The sequence below is a fragment of the Eutrigla gurnardus genome (genome assembly GCF_963514095.1).
Source record: "Eutrigla gurnardus genome assembly, chromosome: 21".
NCBI classification, from domain to species: domain Eukaryota; kingdom Metazoa; phylum Chordata; class Actinopteri; order Perciformes; family Triglidae; genus Eutrigla; species Eutrigla gurnardus.
In genome coordinates this window covers 15,566,526-15,593,538 of record NC_139932.1, presented here as the reverse complement: position 1 = coordinate 15,593,538, position 27,013 = coordinate 15,566,526, and the positions used below count along the sequence as shown (strand labels likewise).

Here is a 27,013-nt window from a genome sequence, read left to right as displayed (position 1 = left end):
AGATTAAACTTCATGTGATGTTGCCTTACTAATCCTAGAGGAGTGGACAGTTGGTCTCCAACCATGCCTGAGTCCCTCAGATACTGTTACTGTAAGGGTCAAGGTTTTTTTTTTTTTGTAACATCTTCTTAATAACAGAGAGACAATGTTGTATATATATTCTTCCAGCAGAATATATGAACATGTCGGGTAGAGTTTGCTAATGTCTGAGTCACCCGACTCCCCATTCCAGGGGGAGGGAAGTGTGTTTTGGTGGCCTCCAACCTGAGGTAGAGCGGGGATGCCATGGTTACGGCCCAGTGGGTGTGCATGCATACATGTTTGTGTGAGCTTATAACATATACGTTGTGTGTTTGTGCACGTTTTTGAGTGGATACAAAGGGCAGTGTACAATATCACCATGGTTACTACTTTTTTAAAGTTTCCCTCTGTGTGTGTGTGTGTGTGTAGGGGGTGTTAGAGTGAGAAATTTCACAGCGGAGACAATAAGCGAGAGAAATATGAATCGGTCTGACAATTTTGATTATATGTGTAATGTGGCTGCAGTGATAGTCACCGTCATGCATTATTGATGAATGACTGATGAGAACAAGAAAAGAAAGTTTCTATGTGATCAGAGCATTTAGCCGAGTTGTATCTTATGAAAATGAGTGCAGAAGTCTGCAGTTTGTTTTATTTCCAATGCAAATCAACGTTCATGAAACTGTCTGGAATGTACATCCTGGTTTCAAGATGTTGACACCTGTTTCAGGATCAACTGAAACAGGTAATGTGTTGACAAGTGACATGATCGTCTTTTACTTTCACTTTTGATTTTATATTCTTGTATATTAAGCTGTTTTTAAGACATGGATTGGCTTGGAAATGGATCTTTCTCTTCCAGTGAGGGAGAAGAGATGAAGAAGAAAGCATTAGAGGGAGCAGATGCTCTCATTTGAAGTAGCTAATTGTTGTAAAGTCGGTGGTGCCATAACCCTTGCAGAAATATTGACAGATCCCCAGCTTTTAGCCCGCATCTCCAGCTAATTCACATAATGCTCTGACGCCGTGGGGATATGAAGTAAGAGCTCGGCTAAGACTGTGAGCTGGAGACATTTTGCTGATCGATCGCAGAGCCTGAGGTATCAGCTGGGATCGATGCGGCGCGTAGACTTTGCCCGCTGCGCCGTACACAAAAGCACACATGCATGAAAGCATGTTCACACATACTGCAGGGCTACATGTGAGTGGCGGTACACAAGGACCCATTCCTCACTTGGAAAAACGGTCACAGGAGAATAAATTACTCCCTGATGCACTTACCGCCCGGCTCTGCTGTGAACGGCAAGTCCAAAATATTCCATTATCTCATCGATCGGGGCACGCGGCAATACTGCTCATTCTTCAAATGAGTGACATGCTTAGAATACTTCTGGGCATTTTTAAGGAACTTTGTAGGGTCGGTCTGAAATTACCGCTATGTGTATTGATTCACTCGGCACACTGGGGCTGCTGCCTTCTCCAGTTATTATACTTCTTGGGTGACTATGTGTGCAGTTTGCTGCAATTTCATGTTTGCTTTAGTGTGTTTTTCCTATTGTCTGTGAGAGTAGGGATGGCTGGCTGGTTAGAGTACCGGTCAAATTTGCATGTGCATCATCATGTGGTCTGGTGTACTCAGTCATTAATGAGATATTTAATCATATGTGAATGCAATTGCCAATTTTTGGATTGCATTTCTTTGATAGATTGTAGAGGAACATCTTCATTAACGGCTTTAGAATCTCAAAAGTAAGGGGTGAAGACATTTTTAGATCATCTTTTCTGAAACTCGGGTATCACTCGGTATATTTGTATCCAAAAGAAAGTTGCCCCAATGCCCCATTTGATCAAAGTAGTCTTTTTGGAAATTCACTTTTATGTCCACCAGCTGGTGGATTTCAAAATGTACCAGCCACTCAATAGATTTTTTTTCTTGACTGGTAACTGAGTCACTCGAATCTGGCAACCACTTGCATATCTTACCAGCACTTGACTGGTTGCTAATTCCCCAACCCTGGATTAAAAAGGTGTTTGTGTGTATAAGTCTTTTACCTACCAGCTTGATAGAAGAGCGTGAAACAACACTTGCACAGCAAACAAGCTTGCAGCCCCTGAGGAATGCACCAAGAGATTTAAAAAAGATAGGGCTGAAACAGTTCCCCCCCTCAGTCTCAGACTGCTCGCCACATCTATCTCTGACTCTCTTCTCTCTGCTTGTCTTGCAATGCATCTCAGCACTGTCAGCAAACATCGTAACCGTTGACAGTAATAACCCCCTCCTACTCCTCTGTCTACCTTCTGTGGAGCGATGGAAAAAGAAAAGGAAAAAAAAAATCATCTTTCCAGCATCCGATGTTGCCACAATATATTGGAGCAAGCTGCTCTTTGTTTTATGGTTATGGCTGGCTTCCTCCTGCATGTTTGTCTTCTTGCAACCTGTAGTAAAATAATTGGTTAATAACCGCTAATCATCACATTTCCAAAACACTTTCCCCCGCTGAGTTCATGTCCATAAAATCGGTACCTGATTCGTTTCAGTAAAGCCTGGTTTTTGCAAAAATGAAAAGAGGCCAAATTTGAAAAACGAGGTCATATTTGTGCAGGCCCGAAGGCTGGGACACGCGACTGCTGTGATCCTAATGGATTCACTCAAAAAATGTGTCATCGTATCAGCTTCAAACCACGAGTAGTCCTGCGGCTTTTAGGTATTTCTTGTCACGCCACATATGAGTTAAAATGGCCATTACATAAGAGGAGTTTAGGCTTGGGTCAACTTCATGTTTTTCCCCTCATTGATTGCAGTTTATTTGATGCAAGTACATTACAAGGTGACTGGTTTACTCGAGGACAAATCTACAGTGCAGCAGAGCTGTTTTCAGGATCATGTATCTATTACTTAAACGCTGCCTCTGGGAAGCCACAGGTGAGAGTTGACTCGCCAGTGGAACCAATCTAAAGTCTCACACAGACTCTGGATCGCTGAGTGAATTGAGGCTTCCCACACGGAGCGGGAGGTAAACATATGCTCGTCATGAAGAGGTTTTTTTGTTCTTCCTCCTGGTGGAAAACCTGGCCTTTGTCTCGATATTGAGCGGGTCCATTTTTGGCAGCATGGTTGTCGGCGTGTGTTGGCAGGCTGGTGCTGACAATTTGAAAGACTCCCATTGAGAAGAAACTGTAGCACAAGTAACACCATGTTCCCCTCTGTTATTCCTCCGATCCTTCATTTTACCAACTACTAAGAGCACATGAACACACTTTTAGTGATTGCTTCTGATCTCCTACCACCAGTAGTTTCACAAAATCTATATAAACACGCCTGATGAGTAATTCATGATGTTGAGATGGAGAGAAAACTCGGCTTTGGAAACCCAGCTGTCTTCGACGCTGGCCGCTTAATCAGGTAATGTTTAACACCTGCGATGCAAGCCAGGTGAACGCAAAGAAGAGCAAAGAAGCAGCAGTTCTCTGCAGACAACCAATATTGACATTTTTGAAGAGAAGGAGGTAAGATGAGTATTCAGTTGTGTTGCTTACACAACCAGTCTTACGTTGTGGTGTGTGTGACTGTTTGCATTTCTGTGGCTGTGGGTGTTTTATTGAAGTTAACACGCCTTTGCCCAATTCAATTGATTTACTACTTATGGGTATTTCCCCATGTTCCACATTGTGCTTGTGGTAAATAGCCTTGGGTGTCAGAGGAATTTGCTGTTTACACAGTTGTTCCAGCATGGTAGGAACAACTGGGGGCTCATTGTAGGAGAAAGTCCACCATGATATTAGGCTTTTAGACACAAAGTCAGACATAAGTCTAGTAATATAATGATAAATTGTAAAAACTTTGGCTCAGACTGAAGTCTAAACAAACATCATTACAATCTTTATTGAGTGACGAAGTAGTGCAGACAAAATGGACCACTGAACTGTTATATTCCAGTCCAAAGTCCAATCTTTAAGATTAAGAAAAACATATTGATTTTCCTGTTTGGCTGCTGTCTTTTGTCTTTCCAGCAAAGTTAATGTATTCATTGTTCAAGGAAGTTGGAGAGAAAACATGACCACATCCTAAATACAATGTTTTATTTAGTCTTAGTCCCGTGCCAAATGTCCTCGGTCTCAACCTCATCCGTTTTAGTTGGCTTAACTGTTGGAACTGAAGTATTAGTCGATGAGAAGTGTCGACATTTAGTCATCAGATTTATGAAGATGTCAGTGTAGTTTAGCGAGAATATCACCTTCTTGTTGTTGTCATTGATACCTTTTACCTGAAGTGAATATCTGAGCTGATCCCAGCTGGTATTGGGCGAAGGCAGGGTACACCCTGGCCAGGACGCATATTTTAGTTTACAAAATGAACATGCCAATATGCAAACAGTGATTTATTCTCACTGTGGAAAGATGATAGAGGGAAGACGCTTCAGGTTATTGGGCCACAGCCAAGAAAAGGATGACGAGTAAGTTGGCTAAATGTGGAAAAACAGATGCACACTTTGGGACCATTGAGACGAGATTAAAGGAAACGCTTGACATTTCAGAATTGATTTGGACTCCGGGCCATTGCTGTAATTAAGAAAATAGTCATCTTGAGAAATGATCCCCTCATAGGAAGGATTATAGATGTTCAGTTTTTAAGTTATGTGTTTGCATGCAGTGTTGTGCTTTTTTTTAACAGTAGCTATGATTTATCATTGAGCAGCAAAGTATTTAGTGTCAAAGTATTATTTGAGATGAGAGATGAGTTAATGATGTGACTCCTTGCTGACATCACATGGTCTTGATTGTATCCATCAGCCTCTTCTGTCTTCACAGCATTGAGTGTATTGATTTTTGCCATTCCTCTTGTTGAGCAACTACAAAAAACAAAAAAAATTCATTCACCACACAGCCTCATATTTTGCTCCTGGTTTTAGGGGCCAATCCCTTACCTTGTACCTTGTAACCTATACCCCTTAACATCACGGGTCACGAAACGACCCGTATCTATTTTCAGGTCGCTCACTCAAACTCCGTCTATGGGAAGTGATTGCGTTGACCTTCTTGGCCCCATACGAGCCGCATAATGGTCCTCTTTGCCGAAGACGCCGCTGACAACCATCACTTTGAAGGGAAGATAGGGTCACCTGCTGTGCGCCTGTTCAATGCCAGCCAAAAGCACAAAAGGAACGTGTGCGGGCGTGCGTGATGACACGGCGGCCGGTAACTTTTCCTGTCTGTTTACGTGCGGTTCTGAGCAGCGGGGAGCACAAATGATTTTGGATGAGAACACGGCGGTGCAGGCAATCAGCGAGACAAAGCAGCTATATGTTGAGAGAAAAAAAGATGCTTTTCTGAGCTGCCACATATTGATGCCCTTGTCTTCTTGACTGTCTTACTTCCCCCTCGGCTTCTGATCGAGGCTCCAGTGTGTTTTTTGGCTGCTATCCGAGTGCGTTTTTGTGCATCTGTGAGAGTTTTTGTGTGTGTTCTGTAATCAGGTTTGTCCGTTTAGATTTATGCAGTTGGACAAAATTACTATCGACCTCCTTGCTTCTGTTATTCCCTCAATAGCGGATGCTTTTCTCCACCCTATGTGCACTGCGTCACATGTGTGTTTTTAAATCGCACTGTAAGCATACTCAGTGATACAATGCCTGCCCTCCATGCATCAAGCTGTATATAGCTGCAGTGAGAAAATGGCTTGAAGATCTGACGGTCATTGGCAAAGGTCAAGGACATTCATACACCACGGCGTGTACCACCCTACTACTACATGCAGAAACATTAAGTGGGGGGCTAATAGGTGTACTCGTTGACCTTCCTCTCAAGGTGAGACGGCCTTGGTGTTATTTTAAAATGCAGGTGATAAAACATGGACTCAAGGACACACACACATATACTCTCCTTCTACATCAGCCACTCAAAGGCAGGCTAACCTGAACCCTGATGGCTGCTAATCAGAAACTAACAATGCTTTTTCCATTCCTTTTCACATGCTGATCCTGAAAAGATTACTCGAGTTGATTTTTCTCCTGAATTAGCGGTGCAACAGATGAGATTGCAATTCAGAACTGCAACACACACACACATACATATATACGGATATTGTGCTGCCTTGCCTCCCGTCAGTCAGTCGATGACATTTTCAGCACAAGCGAGACAAACCCCAAAATACAATCACATTTGATGCTCTGACATTTGATTTTCCCTGTGATGCAGATTGCCTCCCGTGGGACATAAAGCCAAAATAAAATAAATCAAAACATCTGGTATGAATTCCGAGAGCCCCAGTAGATTTCTTTTTACATTTTGTTTGTCTGGTTATAGATCATATCTGTGTTTTTTGTACAAAAGGAAGTGCCGGATGCCCAGCTCTCAGATTGTGACACAGATTTAAACAGTTTGACAAGTGAGACAACTTGACATACAGTAAATCACCCTCACAGCCCTATTTACAGCCAGAGAGAGACAGATGCAGAGGGGGGGTGGGAGAGAAACTGGCTGGCCTAATGAAGTCATCTCCATCCCGGTCACATAGCACACAGGCTGTTTGAATTCCTCCAGGGATGCCGCCTCCCTGTCTGTCTTGTCTCCCCCTTTCTCTCTCATGTAGGAGCCCCTGGCCTCCGCCTGCACATCCAAGCAAGTCCCTGTGTTTCTCCGCCATGCACAAACAAACACTCGCCGTCCTGATGAAAACATTGCATGAAAGTCAACAGCATGTCCAACGGAGGATAAATACAAATATGGAGGTTGATGCTGTGTGGCGGGGAGTCAGAGTGAACTACATCCATCTTCCTCCCTCCCTTTTTCCTCGTGCCCCGTTGTCGCCTATGGTGGCCTCATCGACACAAACACGCCGGCGCGCTGACACACTCACGCTGTCGGTCATTCTGTAACACAACTCTCCGCACAGACACAATCGCAAGTTATTTTTACGCCCGAGCGCGGCTTATTAGCACGATTTAGCTGCTTGACAAGTATTATCCCATTTACTACGCCTTGACACTGACATTATACTATAGGAATATTATGTATGACTGGGTATACATTATAAAAACATGCATGGCATACGAAGGCAAGTGACGTGTGTTGATGTGGGGAACTATAGGTGAATAAATTGCAGTGAAAGCGGTGACAAAGGCAATTAAGGTAAAATGCCACTTGCACAGATGTGTGGCCGTGCGTTGTGTATTTTGTTGCACAAGTCTGTATTAAATGGATAGTGGCGTGGCATATTGTGTGTGTGTGCTGTGTGTGTGTGTGTGTGTGTGTGTGTTGTGTGTGTGCTGAGATGTTCTCTTGGCTCTCCCAGCCCTTGTCAAGAAGAATTAGGGCAGCCCTCTTAGAGCAGCAGAGAGAGAATACAAGCTGCTGATGCTCCCCTTCAGTGTGTGTGTGTGTGTGTGTGTGTGTGTGTGTGTGTGTGTGTGTGTGTGTGTGTGTGTGTGTGTGTGTGTGTGTGTGTGTGTGTGTGTGTGTGTGTGTGTGTGTGTGTGTGTGTGTGTGTGTGTGTGTGTGTGTGTGTGAGACAGATCGTGTAAGCATGTGCTTTTCTTTATGCTCTGCAACAAATGGTCATCAATAGTGAATTTGATGGATCAGGAAAAAAATGCAGAGGCAAAGAAGAGATGAATAGAAACAGAGAAAGATGCCAAAGAAGCAACAGAAGAGATGCAGGTACCTGTAGCATTGTACTCGGCGACCTGTTGAGAGCGTCTGAGCATGCCCAGTCGTCTCCTCTCGCTCCACATGTTTCTAAGAATATTCCAGGTCTGTTGCTAAGCTCACACGCACACACACGCACACAGACACACACACACACTCAGCGAAGAGTCCTGCTGTGTCGCATGTGATACAGAGAAGTGCATGAAAGGCCATTTGAACAGTAACTCTATTTAAATGTTAATGCAAACCAATACCTTTTGATACAAACTGGATGTTGAAAATCCAGAAGGTCTAAAATGTGGCTTGAAAAAGGACACGAGTTCAAGGGTTTTCAAGATATCAGCAGAAAAGCATTGTTTTTAGTGATAAGAAGAATAAAATGATCTTTATAAGGCTATGATGTGTATTAGCTCCTTTTAACAGTACTGTCGGTATTAACATTTAAAGGGAGGGCTCTCGGTGGTTGCTTGTACTTCACACTCCAGCCTGCAGCCCTGCTGCTTTTATCCTACACATTATTTTCCATATGATATTTGCTCCCATTCAGAGCAACAGCAGCAGGTTTGTTTGCGTCCTGAAGAGAAGCAATGTCAGTAATTGTTTCCATGACACCCCCGCCCTCCCCACCCTTTTGTGTAATAGGTCTCTTGGATTTAAAATGATTATTACTTGTTATTATTACTAACAATACACTGGATGTGTGTGTATTTAAATTGTGTAGGGAATTCCATCTCACTCAGCGTGTCTTCCTCCTTTATCTTTGCTGACGACTCTAAAGTTCAGATTAGTCACCACAGCAAGAGATTCTCTCTGTTTTCCACCTGCCGTTGTCTCAAACATTGTGTAGCAGCATTTGTTTGCGTGTGTATTTGTGATGCGGCGGACGTTCCCGGGTAGCTGAACTGGAAAATCATTAGAGGGTGCACCGGTTTGCTCCGCGTGTTTCTACACGTCTGTAAATGTATCTAGTTCAGTGAGATGGTGTAGCCTCCGCCGAGTCTATTCAGGTCACGGTCAAACTGAGGGAGAAACAGACGGATAGGGAGAGTGAGGAGGGGAAGAAGAAGAAGAAGCCAAACAGAAAACAGGAATTAATGCTCTGGGCTCTCGTCGAGAAAACCCCTTCTCCCCCGAGAAGAGAGACGGATCAGGAGTCTTGGAAGTAAAGAAGACTGCGGCGATAAAGAAATGTGAGGCTCAAGCGGAGACGGAGGAGGTTTGAGGGAGCAGAGGTGAAGCAGAACAAATGTGATGAATAGACGGCACAGCATGCATCGGGCTCGGGGAGGAGGACCAAAAGAGCAGAAATACCACGGCGGAGTGATGCATATCTGTGTCATGAAAACATGGGATTAAATCTTCGGACGGAAACCAGCCATTAGAATAAATGTCAGTCGATGATAATGATGAAGCGTAGCTACATTAAGCTGGACAGCAACATTGATGAAGCATGATGAAATCAGCTTTGATGTTATTGGCATGCATTCAACAGAATACTTAACTCTAGGTCATTTCAGGTAAATCAAGGCAGCGTCGATCGTTACGTGGCATTTGTGTGGATTGGGAGTTTGCCAAGATTCCCCAGAACAAGCATCACTTTACTCATACAGAGTAATGTTGTGCATTGTATGTAAAGAACATGCTATGCTAGCAGGTTTTGGCCATATCGCACAGCCCTATGTCACCGTGAAAGAAGAAAAAAACTGCTTTGTATTCATTTTTTTTAAACTTTCCCTTAAGGTTTGATTTTTTTCCGTGAAAAACTGAACAGAGTGACTGCCTTTTGGCCTTAAACCGTTATTTAAATGAAGCAATTTTCGAGGTCTAGAGGGCAAATAATTTTAGTGAATATGCTAACAACTCACAGAGATGTGAAAGGTGGCCTTTTATCAGGGGAGCACAGGCCAAAGTGGCTGCGAACCACTAGCTTAATAATTACTTTTCTTCTGAAAATGTCAAATGGAGTTAAATGAGAGATGCACCGATCAATGGGTGGCTGGTTTTCAGCCGATCGGCCATGACTGGCAGATCAGTTTTCGCATTCACACAGACATGTCGGCACAGACAATAAAGTAGGTGTATGTATTTGGGAAATGTGGATTATGCAGCATGAGTCAGGTTTTCATATAGTTTTGCTGCTGCAGTTTCCTTGAAGAATACAAGGTAACAAACAATGAATAATTGATATACAAATGGTCATTTGTGGGTGAAGTATTCTTTTTTTTAAGGACAAAAACGTCATACAGTATAACCTTATTTCTGGGAAACAAACCATAACTTCTGAATGAATCAAAAACAACGACAAAGAGAGACAGAGGGAAAGTGGAAGGAATATAATTTTTTTTTAAAGTGACTCTTAAACACTATAAAAGAAATGAATGTTCACATTGAATGCGAGATGATGACGTCTTAAATCATTTAATGAGATCAGGCTTTCCTTTACAATAGCGATTAATTATACCGGCTATTACAACATTAAATCTAACTGGGTTCATAATGGAGGAAATAAGTGGCATGAGCCACAGCCTCTATACTCATTAGAGGGAGGCTGAGAGAGAGGAAGGGGGGAAAGTGGTTAAGGAGGTGAAAGGAACCGAAACCCTCCAGAGGAGCGAGAGGTGAGAAGGTGATCACCACAAACGCCGCCGCACCGATGGAATCCCCGCTTGTCGAGTCAGGTGGAAAACACGCACAGCTGTCACTCAAGTCAGTCAAGTGGCCCCAATTGGCTGTCAGTAGTTGCCATGGTTACCATCCCCATTCCATCCTGTGGCTCTCATCCCCCCCCCCGACGAGCGAAACGCACAGAGGTGTGTCTTCTGTCTCCCAGGCATTTGACATAATTACAGAGTTGTCGTATCGGTTAAAGACGCCGCCTCACCGTCTCCCTGTCTCGTCTTTTGTCCCCATTTTTCATTCTTTTTGTGCCTCCTTTCCCCTCTTTTATTAACTCTGTCTGACGGAGATTCAGAAAGCAAATGAGCATAACGGAGCGTGTGTGTGTGTGTGTGTGTGTTTCCTGCCCATCTGGTGTCAGATTTCCCTTCCCGTTGCTGTGATTGACAGATGTCAGAGGCGATGCGTCAGAGGCCTGGCATGGGAACTGTACTGGTTGTAGTTTGCCCCCAAGGGAGGAGGAGGAGGAGGAGGAGGAGGCGAGGCGCTTTGATCAGATCTGAGGTCAGCATAGTCAGCTCGCATTCTAGTTAGCTCATTTATGTGTGTCTATTATTGGAGTTACTTTCAACTAAGTAGATGAGAAGCTCATCTGTGTAACGGCAAAACCAACGAGCCCACATGGTCAAACTGGAGCATATTTAATACACTTTGTCAGCCGCTAGCCAGCAGCTTCGCTAATATGACCACTGCCATGCACGCACGCACGCCTCATTTGTTCTGCAATCATTTGAGGAGATCAAACTCGTCAAGCTCACCTGAAACTTGGAGGAATTCTTGTAAAATCCAGACGGCGTCACGGCATGGAAATGCATCAAATATAGTTGTAAAAAAAGAGCTTACGTGATCATTTCACGTCATGAGCTCTGAATGTGCTAACGGCTTCTAAGTAAAATGTATTTATGTCTCCAATGACGTAATCACATAATGGGGGTGCTTTGTGCTTTCATATAAGCCTGGTCTCTGTTCTTTCACACTAATTGCCTTAAGAGCTGCACAGGTGGAAGCTCGAAAAAGCATGCTTCCATTTGATGTGTCATATGCATTGAAACAGATTGTTATAGGTTCTGTTTGCGGCTGCCTATATTTTCATATTTTGTAGGTATTCTAGAGGTATTCGTTCCTGAATCTGTGAATGATTAGATTTAAAGCGTAATCGACTAATTAAGGCCAACTGAGTCACTTTTACGTTTAATTTACGTTTAATTATTTGCAGTTTTTTGTAAGATGCCGTTATAGATTAGAAGAGAGATAAAGAAGAGGGGGAAAAAAGAACAAATTAAGTGATTCACTCAGACTCACAAGGTGTTTTTTTGTGCCGGTGAATGTGAGCGCACACCAGAAACCATCCGGATAGACAAAGCTGGTGTTTTGAGGGGAAGAACGAGAGAAAGAAAGAGGCTGCATCTAATTATACCAAAGCTGAAAGCCCCGGGGGAAATCTAACTGAAGAAATCAATATTTTTTAGCGTGCACAAGTACTTCACTACCGCAAGTGGGATTCTGTTGTCTGTCGTCACAGGCGATTAGTTGATTTATATATTTGCCTCTCTCTGTGAAAAGGTGTATTGTAGTGTCATTTTGTTGATCGAAAAGCCATAAAATCAAAATGATATGCTGATTGTACGTGATTAAAGCATTTCATTTGGGAACCTCACTGCTAAAAATATACTAAAGCACTGTTTTAGCGTGGTTCCTTTTTTTTTTTTTTTTTTTTCTTCCTGCAGACCTCTCTGTGACTCGGATGGCAGCTTTTAGCTTTCCCGCTGCCTGCCACTGGATGAAAAGAGGCAAGGAGTGAGAGGAAAAAGAGCCATGACTCACGCACATTATCCTCTGAACTGGAAATCCTGAAAATGTGTCTTACTCACACACAGAAACACACACACATGTGCAGGGGGGAGCCCAGGCGCCCATTTGGAGTGCCACCATGTGTGATGTGCTCTGAGCAGCCGAGTGTGGAGCCTCACATTTTTCTCTAAAAGGGGGAAGAGTTTATATTAACTAGTATCCCAAAATGTACCTGCCAACTGTGTGCTAAGGGGTTGAAATGAGTCCCAGCAGCAGGTGTGTGTGTACTTTCTCGAGTTTATTCAGATGGTGAGGATGGTTTCTTATCTGACGACAGATGGGGCCCCGGGAAGATGTATGGAAACGTCTTAGCTAGTCCACACAGTTGGCATTTTTCACAGTGTTTCTTTTTTCAGAGCAATCCTGAGAGTGAAACGGAGAGAAAAACGCCCTGGTGTTTATGAGTTCACACGGGGAAAAAGAGGGACAGAGATAGCTGAAATTGAACTGAAAAAAGAAAATGGCTACAGTTAGAGAGGCTGTTACCGAAAAAGCTTTCAGCGCTTTGTCCGACAGCCTTTCACAATCCTTGAGGTTGAAAGGATGACGGGAAGCATTACCCACATTTTCATGCCCCTTTCCACTAGCCGGAAACATCAGGGCACCTTAAATAGATTGAAGGGTAGATTGGAGAGTAGATCTTAATTCTTATCGAGGCCCTTTAACACGCTAGAGTGATTTAACCTCATTGACAAGTTCCCGAGTCCAATCTCTCCTCTCCTCTTCAGGCCATTAGCTGCCACTGTCATCACCGTCACTCATCTCATTATTCACAAATCAGAATTAACGATAAGGCCACTTGCATATCAGGCCATTCCGTTTTCCACGGCCCTCCTCCTTCCTCTTTTTTTTTTTGAGGAGCATAAATTCTTCACGGTTTTCTTGTCAATCTGGGCTGAAACTCAATGGGCTGCACGATATATCACTGTAGAGGATATCAGCTTAGCAGTGGGTTTTTTCAAGCATGAAATGAGGAGCAATAAAAATGGGAATACCCATAAATAAAGAGTGAATATAAGTTGAATAATAGGTGAAGGAAGTTGGTTGGGGGTGGAAGTACTTGGGGATACATGAGCTCAGTTTGTCTTCTCATGTTGGTTTATGTGAAAACAACTCTTTCTGTTCGCTGTGGGAGTTCAGATGCTACTGGTGTTCATTCAAGAGAGACCAGTCCTACTTTTCCCAAAAGCTTACCTATCAGTGCGGTTCTTGTCTCAGACAGGATTTCGTTTTTTTTTTACCACTGTGTACTCACAAAGGTAACATTTTTTCATGTTTCCTCACCGTCATAAGCAAACCTTTTGTGTTATTTTTTGGCCTCCGTGGCATATCCAGTATTTTAGATGTTTTTTTGTATTTTCACACCTCAGATAAGAGTTTCACATGAATATTGTAAGCAGAGCGTGATGGTATCGTGCTAACAGCGTACGTAAATGGTCCTTGTGTTAAAATGCCTTCACTGCCATGTGTTTTTTACCTTCTGATCTGTGTTTCTGACTACTTTACATATTTTGTGTTTCCACAGAAACCTTCTGGACAGGGACACCTTCTCCAAATCAGACCCAAGTAAGAGACACCACCCATCCCTTTTGTCTTGTGTTCCTGTACCTGAAATCTGTCTAAAATCCCCAAAAGGGGAAGGTAAGGATAGAAAAGAGGGGCAAGAAGGAAGGGAATAAATGTATAAAAAAAGTAAAGAACAAATGAGAATAATGTCAAAAATAAGCACAGCAACTGTAAGGGATTCCAAATGAATATGGCTCCCACAGAGCAAGAAGATCTTTTGTTTTGCCATATGTAGTCGTGAGTCACTCCTTATGTGTTTGTTTTTTTGTCACTAAATGCGTGAGCTCAGCTGGAGGCGAGTCTGACTAATGCATGAGGCCAACTAAGACGGTTCTCCCTATAGATTCACAGAACGGGAGGCGACTCTCCTCTCCTCTCCTACTGCCGTTTCAATCATTATAATAATGCTGTAAGTGACTGGGCGGTAGGTTAAACCTTTTAGGAATCAAGCTTATTCGTTTCCTTTACCAAGTGTCAGGGAGGATGATCGATACCACTCTCCTGTACGCCAGAGCTGTTGGCTTGAGATTTAGGAGGCTTTCACATCAGGGGCCCCGGGGCCGGAATCAAAGTACACTTGAGTCCAGTCCAGTTCTTTGATTAGTGTGGACGCTGTGTACCGTGGGCACAGTCCCTCGAGCCGTTCCCAGTTGTACCGAAACAAGAGACTTTTACTTATTCGACATCTGAAAACTTATTTGAAAGTGAACTAATAAATTAGCTTCTACATAAAGTTTCCTATTTTAGGGCAAGATTCATCCCATAAAAATAAGGAAGGCTTCTTCATTAATAAAAGAATGTGTGATATCAGGATGATCTTCTATGAGCCAACACACACACACAATGCTTTTGTAAAATATAGTAGGTCAGCACATTTACTGAAGCATGAGATAATAATGACTCAAGGTGGTGATGATGATGGACAGGGATGACAGTGATTAACATGAATACAAAAAGGAGGAGGAGGAGGAGGAGGAGGTGGAGGAGGAGGAAGCTCACGCCTCACCCATACATTTAGGAATGCTCTTTTGCTGAGTAGCACTCGTTATTATGCTGAGCACGGCAACTTAGGTCTCCTGATATGAACCAGCCTGACAAGGTAAAAGAGCAAGGAGGGGAAAGAAAGAGGGGGATAAAAGAGACTGAGAAACTGTAGATATACCTGGGATCTGTCACTTGATGGTAACGTAAAGAGCAGCGATCCAAAAACGAAAACCGAGACTCTCTGGTTTAAGTGGGAGAGAGACATAAAACCATTCAATATATAAACTGCAAAACTATGACAAAGTTGTCAGTTCTATTATTGGTTCAAATCTGTCTGTTCCCCAAAAATCTATTTCCTGTCAGACCTCAGAAATAAGAACGTGTGTGTCTGTGCGTGTAGAAGCCCATTGATATTTCGTCCTGTCACTTATCTGAGAAGAACATCAAAGGCCTCCAGAAATGAAGTGTATGATGAGTGAGCTCGGTAATTTGCCTCTTAGTGAATTGTCTCGTTTAGGGGAAATTGCATAATCTCCCGTTATGATGTCTTTCACCATCTGAAGACGGGGAAATATGTTTTGGGCTTCATGAATAAAACCATTAGGTGCTTTTGATGTAGCTTTTGTTATTTCCGATTCGTGCATTAATGGCTTGTTAGTCATATTCTGATGGATCCGATAAATACCGTGGCATTTGAGTTTGTTTTTTTTATTTGTTTTTTGATGAGAGCAATGCTCCTCTATCCTTCCTTTAGTTAGCTTACCCACCAGTCAGAAATATACATATCATGTTATGAAGAAAAGGGAAATGCAATGCTATTAAAATGTTCTGTTCTGTGCTTTACAGTTTGTGTTCTCTACACACAAGGCATGGGCAACAAGGAGTGGAGAGAGGTGAGAACTAATGAGAGTGAGTGTGTCTGTCACCGTATGTCGCATCGCCAATCTCCATCCAAAAATGCATCGTTTCCGCACAAATGGAGACATAATTGACTCCCATGTTGAAGAAAAATCCCAAAAAAGCATCCACTGAAACGACTCAATCCACTCCTGTAGGATATTCCACTTCTCCGCGGTATTTTTCATACACTCAGTATGTTGTCATTATTTTGCTAGCGACGCTACAAGCAGAAGCTCTGCGAGGCTGTTCTTGTGCTTTGAGCTGAATGCTGATATCGCCATGTTAACACACTTTGTCCCTCCTGGGAGGCCGTTCCTCCCATCGTAACAGATTGGCCTGAACGACAGCTATCTTCACACGTTTAAATTGCAAAAGAACGCCGGGAAATAGACATTTCAAATGCAATTTGAATGGTAAAGAATCCATTCAGCCACTGTGGAGATGTCAATATGCAACATCAGGGCATCTGTCTTGCCTGCAAATTTGAAAAGAAGTATAACATCAGTAGGACATAAACTGCAGGTGATTTCTACATACTGTGTTGACCCAGGGGAACATGCATTGAACAATTGAGGGGGGGGGGGGCATAGCCGAGTACAGAAAATAAGATCTGAAGCTAATTAGTTTGACTTCAATTATAAAGCTGACAGTTATGCTGCTGAAGAAACTGTTGCTGGCGTCTTAATTTATTACTCACAATATGTTTTCACACAATGGTATTATTTCAGTTCTATTCAATTTAATTGATTACCGTGAGCTCATTTTGACAAGTAACCCCACTTTACACAGCCGGTACCTGCTACTTGTTTATGAGCATCAGCACTCACACACATGACTGCACTGCGATCACCACCATGTCTCACAGTGGTGAATATTCATGAATGTAAATGAGCGGGCGAATCTTGCATCACCCAATCATTCCCAGTTAGTAGTTCTGAGTAGCCCAATCATCTGCACGCATTAATAACGGGCTACGTTAAATGCCAAACCGGGACCTGCTTGACCCCCATTGACTTGATACTTCAGCTGCTCTGCATTCATTACTCTAAAGCTGCACATAATCTTCCGTAACCAGCCTCTTACTCTGAGGAGTGAACCTGCTGCTGAGCAGTTATTCACGCGACTCTCTGCACCTTCACTAAGTGATTGTAAAAACTGGGATTGGTGTAAGATTGTATATATTAAAAAACAGTTTCACTTCAGTGTAGATCATCAAAATCCACTCAACTGAAACTTCTTCTGTAGACATTAATAAAAAGAGAAAATAGTTTTCCTTACAGTTTATCAATTATGTTCTTCTGATCCTTCTTTCCCTTCCTTTCTTTGTGTAGTTTGGGAGAACGGAGGTGATCGACAACACGCTGAACCCGGATTTTGTGCGGAAATTCATTTTGGACTACTTCTTTGAAGAGCGGCAGAACCTCCGATTCGACTTGTAAGTATCGCCTTCGATCATGTGCGTGTCCACGTCGTTGTGGAGTTAATATTTGTCGAGATAAATACTTATCTGGCACCAGATATCGAAAAGGTTAATTTGGCATTTATGGTTCAAGACTCGGTTAGAACACATTATTTGTTCCTAAAATAGCTTGAAGAGGCTCCAGATGTCACCTGCGAAATGAGCAAAGTATTTGATTTCATAGTTATTTTATTCTAGAGCTACAAATATGGCTGTTATATCTTATGTTTTCCTCTCTTTCATGGACAGTTGTGGGCATACAACACAGTTTCTACCCGACTCTAATTAACTCTCCATTAACGTAAATCAATAGAAGCTTAAGTAGGTTGCACAATGAGTGTGCCACTCGATTAAATTAAACTCCTAACATATTAGCTTATTATGATTATAATTAAAGTGCTTTATTTAATGCAAAATATACTGAAAAATGTGGATACTGCATTATTTAGTACTTTAATGTAGATTTGAAATGTTGTTTTTCAGATGTGCTGCATATTTAAGCCAAGGTTTTCTATACAGGGACGGATCTTTCTCTAGCAATAAACTACATACAGTGATTTATTGCACAGAAGTCCATCATTGCACATCGCTGGGACAGCTTCATTCCTTTCAATGCATTGCTGTGCTGTGTTTAAATTGCTTGATAGCGGCTTCCAAAGCACTTTTGGTCCAGTATTAATCTCACTGCTGATATTTGGCAGATTGTGGAATTGGCATGCCTACCGCTAAGTGCATCATCCAAATTAGTAAAGTAATAAAGCGGTGCTGAGTCTCAAAGTATCAGCAGTGAGCTGGAAGGAACTTTTGGGTACTTGTGAGCATTAACCTGCTCTGCATGCTGAGACCTTAAAATCACACATCGGTATGCGCTTGCATCTGTGAGCATAACTCTCACTTAGCAAGGTTCGATCTCTGCATCAGTCTCCTCTACCACATCACACGGCACTGTAAACTCACATTGTAAGCTCTGTGAAAAGTGTTCCTTTGCATTGAGGCATAGGATGCCATCTGTAGGAAAGAGGTGGTCCGTAGCTTTATCAAGCGACCAGACTGCCTGCAGGTGAGGAGATTCTCTTTCTCAATTAGCTCTCCGATAACATTTCTCATTGAATTAGAGAGGGGATTTCAGTGGCTTTATTTTATTAGATGGAGACTAATTATATTATAATCTATGAACCGGGGAGCCACGTCGGCAGCCCTACTGGGATCTGAAAGTTACTCTGTGAAGAGGAGTTTGGCGTTTCTGTATATATCATATATGTGTGTGGGTGGAGGTATTTCTATATAGGCGCCTGGGTTCTATGAGCATTGGTCCTGGTCTAATTGCAAACATATTTTCTGCTAAAATTAATGCATCATAATGCCTGCTAGGGGAAATGGAATAGCGGGGTGCACACCACCTTTATTCCTAGCCACTTCTTGGAAAGATGTGTAAAAAAAAAAAGAGAAATGTTTCCATAATTTGGCAGGATAACCCGTGTCAGTGGTCTGTTGTTTGTTGTCTCCTATAGCACATAGTATCCTGTTTTATCCATACATGGACTAGTGTTTCAGCCTCTCAGCAGGTTGCTCTGTCACAACACATACTCATATTGTCGCCAGGCCACGTGGACGGACCCACTCCAAGACAAAAGCAATGCTGATGTGTGCGCATTCCCCACATACTGTGTCTATTGTGTGTGTGTGTGTGTGTGTGTGTGTGTGTGTGTGTGTGTGTGTGTGTGTGTGTGTGTGTGTGTGTGTGTGTGTGTGTGTGTGTGTGTGTGTGTGGCCATGGCGACAAAGTTGTGTGCCTGCGTGTGCATTGGCTCGTGGCTATGTGTGCGTTTTAGCGGTGGTAACCATACCAACGGGGGTTTTCAGGGGGTGGCGGCGAGTGTGATACAGGAGAGGACAGATTTCCTTCAGGGAAAGAGAAGCATTTAACCTTTCGTATCTACTCTGCCTCCTCCACTCGGGTTGTATATATCGCCACACATAAATGGTATAAATGCACACGCAGTACTTTTGATTGGTGTGTCCTGTTGAGTAGCCTTAGTACTGGTTCTGTTATTCAACTTTGTGCTTTGACGAATGGACAAATCCATGTATTTTTGTGTTTTTACATTTTTTTTAGATGCTTTGAACCATCTTTTTATATATATATTTTTTCACATTTACATTATATTCGGGTTCCAGAGCAGTTACATGGAACTCTTTTCCATATGACCTGTGGTTGTGTGCTATACAAGATGCACCGATTTCTAGTTGTGTTATGCTCTGGATGTGTTAGTGCATCTGTTTTGTGTGACTTTCTATACCTTCTCATTTGTTAAGATAACCGAATAAATGTATGAATACGCGTCTCTATGCCTTGTCCTGAGTGCTTTTCTGAATGGAACTGAGCATCTGAGGACCTTAACGGCTTGCTAATGCATAGCTGACACTGCCGGCCTGCAGAGGTTAACACAGTCTGAGATGATGGCAGATGAGAGAACGAGTCCCCCCTCGGGGGCCACGAAGATGGGATCTGGGTGAAAATGTTGTGAAATACCAGAGTGTGTCCTCCTGGATATGAATTATGACACTTGCACTCTGTGTAATAGACCTCTCTGAAAGTCTGTATCACCATTAATAGTTTGCATGTATGGATTTCAGAACGGTATAACAGTCACTTGACTGTTTGGCGATCCCCTGTCTTTTCCTCTTTGCACCTACAGTACGTGATGTGCTTCTGTTTAATGAATCTTCTTCTAAAAATCATCAAGCCAACGCTATCATTGTGAGCGAGTTAGCGTGCTTATCCGAGCATTTAGCTGCGATTATGGACGGCCTCGCGAAGCCGTTGGCTTTAGGCTCTTGTCTCGTTTCTTTTCACGAGAAGGTCAAAGGTGACGGTGAGAAGCAGAGCCACAAATGAGTATAATAGGGTCCAAAGCTCTTGTTTTTCTTAAACAAGAGAAACACAATGTCTTGAATAACAAGTTTACATTAAAGGAGGGGATTTGTCGGTACAACAGTCTGAGTCACTATGGACACATTTGTTGACAGTGAATCGTTTCTACTCTAGAGGGTGGATGATCCCAATTAGCCCATACACAATGCTCACACACACACACACATTCCTGTAGTTTCTTTGTGAGGACAGTTATCGACAAATATTGATTGTGCTTTGGCCTTTAGCTTCTCACATTCAACCGTTTGTTTAGAATCTTGGAGTGATCTTTGACTCCTCCTTCAAATGATTATAGAACTGTCAAAGCCAGCCTTTTCCAGTGAAGACTTTTAGCCAAGATAAAGGCAAAGATAAAGACACAGAGAGAGAGAAAGTTATGAGTTCTTTTATTATCTCTCGCCTTGACTACTTTCACGTGGGTGTAGTCGTCTCTTCGTCAAATACAATTAGTGCACAATGCGGCTTTCTTCTTACGAAGAAAAGAGATCAGGATCACATATCACCAGTATCGGCCTTCCTTCACTGGCTTCCCGTCCGTTCCATTGATTTTAAGATTTTGTTGCTTGTTTTTAAGCTTTAAAAATAGCCCGGCAGAGCTATCGCATCTCAATACTCCAGTTAGAGCCCTGAGGTCCACCAATCAGATGCTTATGTTCTCATTATGTCTTATGCAAATAAAGTTGGACTCAACTTGACAATGCCTTCCCTAACCCCTGACCCTAACCTTAAAATTAAACTGACCTCAAACCTAAAACCCAATTCTAACGTGAACCTTAAAAACCGAGTCTGAACCCTCAACTTTTCTTGTAAAGTAAATAAATTGCCCCTCATTTCTCCCTCAATATTACCCAGCAAAGGGCAATCCATCTGTAGTGGCGGGTGAAATTACCTGAGCTGTGAAACGACCTCAAATTGCGGAGGGAACGGCTTGTCTGATTGCTTCCCATTCTTTTGAAGTAGCCTCTGCACCGAAGGGGGCCATTTCTGGACGCATTATCGCCCGTACTGTACTTATGAGAGACCTGCAGGTGGAATGGAGGGATAAAGTGTGTGAATAATATTCAAACATACATAAAAAAATACCAGGATAGCGCGGTTGAATCTCACACTAATGAGCAGAGATGGAAACACGGTATTTCTTCCTGGCACTCATTTATACATGAAAAGAGCGGGGTAATTAATCCGTTTAGTGTCACTTTAATGGAGGATGCCAGTGAGCCTGTGGCACTGGGAAGTGAAATACCCAGAGCCTCGGGTGAGATCGTCGGCGACAAGCTGCTTGGCCCCATTACCGGTTTACTCTGTAATTCCCGTCGTATTCCCAGCTGAGCTCCTGTCGCCCTTCATCAATTCTAATGCACTGACGCTCGCCCTCTCTCTCTCGCTTTTTTCCACAGGTATGATGTTGACTCGAAGAGCGCCAACCTGTCAAAACACGTGAGTACTAAAACTTGATTACGTGTGTGTGTGGGTTTGCAATTATTTTTTGTCTCCTCTCACTCTCAGCTGGTTTAATTTGGCCAGAGTGTGGCGTTTGAGTGAGCATCAATGCTGTCCTTGTTATTACCTCCCATTAGCCTCATTTCAGCCACAGAACAGCAATCTGGCCGTTACAATAAGTGTGTTTATCATCTGCTGTAATCGCACATTCCCCGAACGGCACGCAGTTCATTTGGAAATTAAATAAACACCGATTCCCTCTGCCCACCCTGCTTTTTTTCCCCACATTGATAGCAGTGATTAGCATAGCGGTAATTAGGAACAACAATGTGATAACTTCATCAGAAATAGCTGCGTCCGGCCTACTGCATCATGGGGATTGTGGTTTCAGTCAGAGCTGGTACCTTTTTGAAGGTTTTCCTCACGTTTAGAGCGGTTTACTGGTCGACATAAAACATTAAAATAATTGGAAATAAACGCATACAAATAATTAAAACAAAAAATACAATTTTAATTAATAAAAACAAGAATATCACAATCACAGAAAAGAAGTCAAATCAGCATATTTTCCATTATTGTGTAACAATCGGGGAGGTGACTGTTTAAATCGATAACCATTCACAGAGCTGTGTGTTCTTCTCTAATCTTGTGTGCACATCTGTTTTAATTAAAATGGACTTTTCTGTGATATCTGAGACATGTTTGGCCAGGTGTTTGCTGTGGTTAAGGTCAATAATGACCTGGACTGTCACCGTCCAATAAAAGGACATCAGAGCAATGGTCAAAAAAAAATTATGGCTGGCAATAAAAGATACAACATCTGTCTTTCCTACTCATAATCTCTGAGCGTTATCTGGACATTCACATTTACAGCCAGTGTGCTATCAGGCTTTACTCCATCCCTCTATTCGCCTTTTTTCCCCACAAAACCACCTAGAAGATAATCGTAACAACTACGTTGATGTTTTTTCACGTTTACACTCACTTGACTTTTGTGTCCCAGCGTGCCTCAGAGCGGAGCTGCAGACAGTGACTCACGTTGTGCCCTGAAGTGACACACTCTTAGCTCTTATCAGTGTTTGCTCCTCAGTGTCCGACCCAACCGGTCTGCCCGCATATCACCGGGTTTACACACACACACACGGCGTCACATGACTTTGTGTCTTTAACAAAGAGGCAGGGATTACTGGAAGAAACGGCGGTGGATGGGAAATGTATGACTTGAGGCTTTAAAGTTGATATATTTGACATTTCGAAAGGAAATGCATTTCTGTTTGTCACTATGAAACAGATCTAAAGTAGAGTAAAGTCTGGGAACTCCTGCTTTACATCACTGCTTATCATACTTAAACAAAACTTAGTTGAAGACTTGAGATTGATAATCAGAAATTCTGAGCTCCTAACAAGCAAAAGGGTTGAAATAAAGGGCATAGCAATGTGATTTTACAGACGGTCTAATGGAAAAGTGAGGAAAGCTTAATCATGTGGGTCTTGTTTCACTGCAGAAACTCTCCCCTTGGTGTGATGTGTGATCAATATTATAGCATGTATAGCTTATAAATCTCTATGATGACTTTTATAATAGCTGCAGGGCTTTGTCATGGTCGCTGTGCCTCCTGCAATAATTCACGTTGCTCATACGTCAGTTTTTAGGCTTGCAGTTTACAGATAGCTGAATGAAAGCCATCCACTTCACCGCTGGCACTTATTTGTCAGTAACCGCATGGAATAAGTGAAGATGAATTGAATACTACGGTGAGAAACACTCCCTAGTCTCTCAAAAGCAAATTTAGTCCCTCTCAGTTTCCCTTCAGGATATTTCTCCCCACGTTTGCAGCTCTTGTCGTCTCTCTGGATGCGATCCATCCCTCTTGTGCTTTCCTCATCTCTGTTTCTTGTCTTCCCCTCTCACTGTGGCAGTCTGTCACCCTTTTTCTTTTCATTTCATTGCCATACCTCTGTTCTCTCACTTTCTCTCCATCTTGAGCTCTCCATTTCCCATTTTCCCCTCCTCCCACCTCATTTTGCCTCACTTTCTTGCAATCAATAACCTCATACAATAAGAGACATGGTGGCTCGGAGGCAGCGTACCAGCATTGATGCAGGCCTCGGGAGGGGGGCTAGAGAGCCAATCCATTAGATGGTGTTTTACCATGGGAGGCAGCAGGGACACCTGGGAACTGGGTGAGAACGAGTGTGGAATATAGAAGGAGAAACACACACACACTGTCCTGTTTATGAGGTCACACTCATTTCTATTTCTACATGCAGATAGATAGGAAGCCCGGGCTGATCTAGTTTGAACATTTCTGGGATCAGTTGCAAAAACTGTAAAAACTGTGGGTACCATTTTCTAATAACGCCACTTTTTTTTTATAAAGGGTTTGCAAATCGTATCCAATGTCATTGCAAGGTTTTTAATCTCTTTAATTCACGAGAAAGCCCTCTAATGGACCACTCTATGAAGCTTTAGATTATTTATTGACCAGGAAGGGAAAGTTTGAAGATTGTATACCACACTTAGCCCGCCAGCTGATGTAGCTTAGTGCAAGGAAAAGCTAACCTGTTGACCTACCCGAACGGCCACAATATGTGATTGATAGCATTGCTGTGGGAGGAAACTTTTCTGAGTAGATTTGAGAACGAGAAGCATTCAGCTCCTCGTATATTCTCATTAAAACTGGTGTCAATAATGTTTGTTTAACCACAGTCTACGTATCCGTATCTGCCCACACTCGCCCCGATCTCGGTTCTTATCTATCACACAGTTGATTTTTCCAGAACATTACTTGAATGGCACACCCACACAGCTATCTTATTAAATCTTTTTTTAGCCAATGCTGCTGTATATTTAGCCATTAGTTGCACACAGTCAATTCTCCGGTGGACCTCATGCTGGCAACATCAACGGTTGCTAGGTGATTTGTGACTTTACTGCACATCCCCTACATCACAGAGAGTGGAATAGACATGCCAAATGCCATAAACATACATTTACAATGTTATTTCACTCACTGTGGCCAAAACAAATGTGTTTCATATGCATCTGGGGAGATGGATGAGGTTGACTTGGTAGATGGATGGATGCAGAGGCAGAATAACAGAAGAGGTTAATCAACGGAGCAAAGGGAATCCATTATGTTGGTGCTGCTTGGAGCGGATCCAGTCAGATATTAGAGACGCCGTGTCCAGGAGTGACGGATGGTCTCAACACCGTGCCACCCTCCGGTGGAACGGGATGTGCCATAGTTTGGGTGCTACATATCATCATGCATGTACATTTAGTTTGTGGCTGTTTCCAGGACTGATGCACACACACACACACACACACACACACACACACACACACACTTCTCTCCGTGTCTTCGCCTTTCTGTCTAGATCAGCTGTAAAGTTTCATTATCTGATGGCAATTTAATCTACCAGGAAAGTGGCAAAGAGGGGGGGGGGCAGGTGGGAGGAAGGCTCAATCTACTTGGCAGTATTATCTGTCAATAGGGAGTATGGACGGATTGTTAATTTTATGTTGTTTTTTGTTTTCTGAATTCAATTTAATGTGTTTTCTTTTAGTTTTATGCCTGCCTGGTGTGAATAACTGTCTCTTTCTCTTAACTGCAGGATTTTCTTGGCCAGGCCTACTGCACTCTGGGAGAGGTGGTTGGATCATTGGGCAGTCGCTCGGAAAAAGCTCTTGGGTGAGTGGGTTTGCCCATAGCTTTCTGGGTTATTTTCTAATTATGTATTATATACATTTTCAGACAATTTTAAAGAAGTAAACAGTACTTTCTCTAAAAAGTTTGGTAAAACCTGTATATCCACAAGCAATATATATGTAAGGTGAAGACATAGAGCTTTTGAGCTGTGAGATATCTTTAGATTTCTCTCTGTATGGAAGAATACTTGCTACTTGGTAATTGGAGTGATGAAGCGGTATGGATGGTGCTTCCCTGACATCTGTTTCAGGTGGATTCTAAGCTGAGGAACAGCGTTCACCTACAGCTTCTTGTTTTCTTCTTTTTTTAAATGGGCACACAAAAACACTCCCACGCGATCCTGGGTATTCTTGCACATTCAAAGACGTAGGCTCATTAGATCGATTGCGTTCCTCAGGCTTGTTCAGGAGCCTGTTCCCTGCAGCAACGCATATACATTAGGATATATGCACCTGTCTGTGTTTGTGTGTGTAGACATGGGTTTCCTTGTATGCATGTCAGCGAAGGTGTGAGCCTCATTACATTCCTGCATTGTTGTTGTTGTACTAGTTTTTAGAGTGCCAGTTGACAAAGTTTTCGTTTCTAACGAATGGCGTTTTGGACGTGAGAAACATCAGCATATCACTGCAAACAGACTTCCATGGTAGGGCTGAACAATTCATCGGAATTTGAGCAAAATCATTCAAATTCCGAGACACTAATGCTGCACAAGAATCTACAGATGGCTGTTTGCCAGGAGTACCACATCTCCGAAGTGCTGCTGTTGGCCCAAATCAACGCTTTCTCCACCGATACTTTACAAAACATTCCATGAGCAGAAACGTACTTTAGTACTAGCCTGCACTATGCAGCTGTGTTAAAATATATAAAAGTATTGTTTGCAGATTGTTAATATTAAAATACTTGGCAAAATCAACTTCCTTAGAGAAACATATTATTCATAATATTGCTCTTTTGACCTCTTCTGTTTCACATATTTTCTCCCTCGTGGTGAAGCCCTCTTGACTTCCTTTCAGTGTCTTTTTAATCCCATTTGCTTGTTCATTTGATGCCTTCGTGAGCCTTGAGATCTAAGAAAGGGGGGTGTCGGGGGGGACAACCGAGCTGGCATCCCTTCACTGAACACTGTCAACAACCTGGCAACTGTGTGTGTGTGTGTGTGTGTGTGTGTGTGTGTGTGTGTGTGTGTGTGTGTGTGTGTGTGTGTGTGTGTGTGTGTGTGTGTGTGTGTGTGTGTGTGTGTGTGTGTGTGTGTGTGTGTGTGTGTGTGTGTTCTACTATTCCTCTTTCTTTCAAAGCAACACTGTCATCCACTTGAGCAGCAATCGCCATGGTGATTGCTGTGGCAGGTTTCCCACTTGGAGGGAGGGAGAGAGAGAGGGAGGAAGAGAGGGAGAGAGAGAGAGAGAGAGAGAGGGAGAGAGAGGAAGAGAGAGAGAGGGAGAGCCACATGCTTTTACATGCACCATGGACCGCTCCAAAGTGCAAAACGATGCTGTTCGCCCTGAAGCGCTTCTCAAGAAACCCCTCCCTCCACTCCACATGTCATAATCCAAACACACACACACACACACACACACACCGTAAACACACTAGTCATCTGGTAATGACAATAATAGCAATACAGAAAGCCACATTTTTTTATTTATAAATAAATCTACAGGACAATCTTCCTGAAGAACGGTGTAACTGTTATGGAATGCCATAATAATGTAATAATTTAACCTTTTTTATATAAAACATTATATTTTATATAACCTTTTGGGAGGAGAGGTTGTGTGAACAGTTGCAAAAAATGAACAGAAAAGCTCAGCGGATATCGTA

At 42.7% G+C, this 27,013-nt stretch overlaps 1 protein-coding gene across 2 annotated transcripts in view; it reads left to right on the top strand.

Moving 5' to 3' along the window:
* The window catches only part of LOC311032093 (copine-8), a 60,290-nt gene that overhangs the window by 1,647 nt on the left and 31,630 nt on the right, over positions 1-27,013 (top strand). For both annotated transcript variants that reach the window (XM_084038724.1, XM_084038725.1), the window contains exons 2-6: positions 13,718-13,758; positions 15,589-15,635; positions 16,974-17,077; positions 21,434-21,473; positions 25,095-25,171. In XM_084038724.1, the coding sequence (XP_083894850.1) occupies positions 13,718-13,758; positions 15,589-15,635; positions 16,974-17,077; positions 21,434-21,473; positions 25,095-25,171 (309 nt within the window). The remainder of the gene's footprint in view (positions 1-13,717; positions 13,759-15,588; positions 15,636-16,973; positions 17,078-21,433; positions 21,474-25,094; positions 25,172-27,013) is intronic.